This window comes from Tinamus guttatus, unplaced genomic scaffold (genome assembly GCF_059628265.1).
Source record: "Tinamus guttatus ecotype Peru unplaced genomic scaffold, ASM5962826v1 Tinamus_guttatus_pri_ptg000618c, whole genome shotgun sequence".
In the NCBI taxonomy this organism is placed as follows: Eukaryota; Metazoa; Chordata; class Aves; order Tinamiformes; family Tinamidae; genus Tinamus; species Tinamus guttatus.
Window position 1 is genome coordinate 23,140 of NW_028289152.1, and position 4,489 is coordinate 27,628.

The 4,489-nt window shown below is 46.2% G+C and overlaps 1 protein-coding gene across 1 annotated transcript; it reads right to left on the reverse strand.

Moving 5' to 3' along the window:
* Positions 1-675: 675 nt before the first annotated feature.
* LOC148592317 (olfactory receptor 14A16-like) lies at positions 676-1,668 on the reverse strand. Its single transcript, XM_088535161.1, has one exon. The coding sequence runs from the start codon at positions 1,615-1,617 to the stop codon at positions 676-678; it is 942 nt and encodes a 313-aa protein (XP_088391287.1). The 5' UTR covers positions 1,618-1,668.
* Between the last annotated feature and the right edge of the window lie 2,821 nt (positions 1,669-4,489).

The window sequence follows — 4,489 nt, forward strand, 5'->3', positions numbered from 1 at the left end:
ACGTTGCGCTGAGGAAAGCTCTTTCATTACAGTAGTGCTTGTAGGGAGGTCATCTTCGATATAGTGGTTCATGTTCCTTGACCCTGTCTGTAGTCACACAAATGACAGTAGAGACAGCAGTACTGTCATCAAGATATGAGAGACCTCAGGACTGATACAAGAGCACAAGCAAATCGAGAGCATCCCTGGAAAGACCAAATCCTGCTGCTGTCAATGGATGGAGCTGGAGAAAAGCAGCAGTCTCAGCTTCAACAATGCTGAAGAAAGGATCTGCATTCTGAGGCACGGAGGGACAGCCCAAACATCTACATGCTCCTCCATGTCCTGCCTGGGCTCTTTTTCCATCAGGCCCTTCTGCATGTTGGGGCTGCACTTTGTGCTCCATAGGAGCTAGCATGGGCATGAGCTGGGACCAACAATTTTCTGCTTGCTCCTTTATTTTGTTTGATAGTGCAGTGAACCGTGTTTCCCATGAACATGAGATGCAGGACAGAAAATAAAACTAAACAAAACACAGATGCTTAAGAAGAAGTAGGATGAATAATTTATAACACTTGGAAATAGATTTATCACAATTATAATAAGAAAAAACAAACAAGCTAAGAAAAAGAAAAAGAGAGAGAGAGACAATGGAAAAAATAGACAGGTTTGGCTTTTCCTGAGATACCTTGGGAGTCATTGAGGAAGATGATGGCATATTGTGTGCTCAAATATTTTCCGCAATGCTTTTTTGAGGTCTTTATTCCTCATGCTGTAGATGAGGGGGTTCACTACTGGAGGCACCACTGCATAGAGAACAGCCACCACCAGATCCAGAGCTGGAGAAGAGAGGGTTGGGGGTTTCAGGTAGGCAAACATGCCCGTGCTGACAAAGAGAGAGACCACGGCCAGGTGAGGAAGGCACATGGAAAAGGCTTTGTGCCGTGCCTGCTCAGAGGGGATCCTCAGCACGACTGCAAAGATCTGTACATAGGACACCGCAATGAAAACTAAACACAGGAAAGCTAAACAAAGACTAACCACCAGAGCCACAGCTTCCCTGAGGTAGGCGTCTGAGCAGGAGAGCTCGAGGAGCTGGGGAATCTCACAGAAGAACTGCTTCACAACATTGCCTTGGCAGAGTGGTATGGAAAATGTGTTCCCAGTGTGCAGGAGTGCATTGAGAAAACCAGTGCCCCAGGCAGCTGCTGCCATTTTGACACAAGCCCTGCCACTCATGAGGCTCCCATAGTGCAGGGGTCTGCAGATGGCAATGTATCGGTCATATGCCATGACAGTGAGGAGAAGACACTCTGCTGAACATAAGAAAAAGACAAAAAAGACCTGGGAAGCACATCCCAAGTAGGAAATAACCCTTGCGTCCCACAGGGCATTGGCCATGGATTTGGGGACAGTGGTGGTGATGGTGCCAAGGTCTAAGATGGAAAGATTGAGGAGGAAGAAGTACATGGGAGTGTGAAGGTGGTGGTCACAGGCTACAGCTGTGATGATGAGGATGTTGCCCAGGAGGGCAGCCAGGTAGAAGCTCAGGAAGAGCCAGAAGTGCAAGAGCTGCAGTTCCCACATATCAGTGAATGCCAGGAGGAGGAACTCGTTGAGGAAGCTGCTGTTGGACATCTGTTTCTTTGGGGTACAGGGCAAATGTCTGAGGAGAAAAGGACAGGGAAGTCTTTTTCTTCAGACAACACAGAGAAGTTTTCTCTAAGAAAATCTTTCAATTTTTCACAAAATTCCTCCCACCCCAAATATAGACACAGAATTTGCTTTCCCTTTCTCAGAAGGCAACTGGTTTGTGACATCTCTCATGTTCACAGCTGGTGTCAAAGTTTTTCCACTTTTAATACTAAAAATCCTCTCACACAATTATAGAGAGGGGGCTGCAGCAGACTGGTTTAGCACTTTTCTACAATTGTTTTGCCTGGAAATGTTCAGATTCCACCATCACATATCCTGACTGTTCCTTTCCCAGCAGACATTTTGACTCGTGAAAGTGCGAAAATAAAAAAGGTTAGAGAGACTAATGAGCTCTCTGTGACTTCCTGTCAAGTCAGGAGACCTGTTGTATCCATCAGTCTTATTTCCAGCTGCCCTGTTCTCACCCTTGAGTTACCTAGAGAATGACTGCATACACAAGTTACTCTCAAAAAGGCACTCGACTGAGGAGTTCAAGGGAGGCCAGTTTCAATGGGCAGATCTCCTAACTGGTCAGTTTTAAAATGCAGATCTCCTAACTCTGCTCTCATTCACATTCTGAGGTGGAGATGTGAGGGAAGGAATAGGACTTTGCTCCTATTCCTCTCACTATGTGAGAGCTGTGCCCTTCTGGAGGGCAACTCACAACGCCAGCCAGACACCTGAAGGAAATAGTCACATGTGCCCTGACCCTGACCCTGGCCCTGACAACATGGTCTCCTAATGGGAGAGTCAGCTCCTTCCCCAGCCCCTCTGACCACATTGCCCAGAGCCCTGGGGTACTAGCAGGATTTGGGCATCTGACTCCTATGGAGAGCAGAGGAAGGGCTGTTGGTGGGAGAGGAGAAAAGAGTGCCTTCCTCAGAGGAGAACATCTACAATGAAGGACCAGAAGAGAGCTGCCTGAATCTAATAGGCCACACTGTTTCTGTGAGCACTTTCCAAGCATTTCCTCTGCTGTCTGAAGCTGTTCCTGTCGGGAGCTCTTTCTTGGTCCACGTGTTTCTCCTCTTCAATGCCCACGGATCCTATCCCACCTACTGGGCACTCAGCTCTGCAGAAAACTCCTGGAAAAAGGGCACTGCCCAGGGGAAGCTTTGTGTTTGCAGGATCTGAGAACGGTGAGGAGGATGAGAACTGCAAAACTGATATTGCTGGTCCCTGGTTAAAGGAACTATCTGAGGATCCACACAAACATTTTTATCCCTAACAGTAAGTCTACGGAACTCTCATTCACTCATCTAACCCCCAAATGCCCTGGCACACACACACAAAAAAACAAAAGCAGAAACTATTGAGAATGCCTTGCCTCTCAGCTAAGCCTGCCATGACTGTCCTCTTGAAAGTCCCCTCCAGAGGTGTTCTGGAGGTGAGATAGAGCTCTGAGTAGCCCTGATCATGCAGCCCCCTCTCAATAGGAGAATGAACCTGCCCAGCTGGGGGTCTCACCTTGCCTCACAGAGCTTCTCCCTGCAGCGCTGTGGGGAGCTCCCCAAGCAGGCTGGGTGCTGACCTTGGCATGCAGCAGTAGCACTGACCCAGGCACAGAACACTCAGGTGCAGGGACCCTGCTGTGAATTACAGCCCTGACAGACCTGCATGCACTGCCCAACTGCATGACCCTGCAAAAATCCCTGCGAGAAGATAGCACGATGCCCCATCCCTGTAATGGTGTGGCAGGGAATTCCGGCTCTAAAGAACCTCCTGCTCCTTGGAAAGGAAAGTGGGAGAGACATCCTGACAGATCCCATCAGCCTAGGGATGTGCTAGCCTTGCAGTACTCCCTCAGGGCACATCACCAATATTTCTCTGCAGTCAGACACTTACCACTCATCTCCCCTTGGCACCTTCAAGAGCCAAGAGGAGCCCGGAGCCTTGCTGCTCTTTGCAGAGGAGCTGCTCCTGCACACAGTTTGTTTCTCAGCAGACCTGCCTGGTTGCCATGAGCTGCCTCAATCTCAGGAGCCTGGCCCAGCCAGGAGCAGAGATCTAGCTGAAGGTGTAACGTGCACTGTCCCCAGGCTCCCTTGAGATAGCCCTGGGACTCCAGGGCTGTCAGCTCCTGAAAGGCTTCGGAAGTCTCCTGGGAGATGCTACTTGACACAGAATGAGGAATTCACAGAGTGACTGGAGTGAATCATGAATTATTTCTAAACATGTGATTGAGTAGGGAATAGATGTGGTGATATTTGTAGATTTATGATGTTATGTATATTGATTTTAAGCTATGTAATTAATAGTTTATGCTTTTATGTACATTGATCTTAACTTATATGGTTAACATGGATACCCAATATGGAAAATTGTGAATGTTTGTATGTGTGATGAATATACCTGTAAACCCAGCACAAATTTACTGGGTTTGTATCATTGATCTGCCATTATTTCAACCCCTGACCTGGTGGGATGCATCTCCTCCAATTGGCAATAATGGGGTATGGCTTTTTTTTTTTTAAAGAACCGTTCCTCAATTATCAACTAATTGCAACCATTCTCAGGCCAATTTGACCCTTCTTCACACCCACCAGGTTATGGTACGAATTTCACATCCATATGTATTTTTATTAGAAGCTAATCTGAGTATCAGGAATTGCAGTGTTTTGTTTCATGTAACAAGTAAGTACTAATTCTTTAAAAAAAAGAGAGAGAAATATGTATATTTGAATAAGCATATGGATATATATATAAAAATATACATAATGAATGGAATACAATGGAATGGAATATAATGGAATGAATAATTATTTATATAAAGCATATATATTATGGATACATATGAATAAATATAACTATATAA

Bases quoted from the DNA above. Each gene is read 5' to 3' on its own strand.
- LOC148592317 (XM_088535161.1), bottom strand. From the start codon at position 1,617: ATGTCCAACAGCAGCTTCCTCAACGAGTTCCTCCTCCTGGCATTCACT.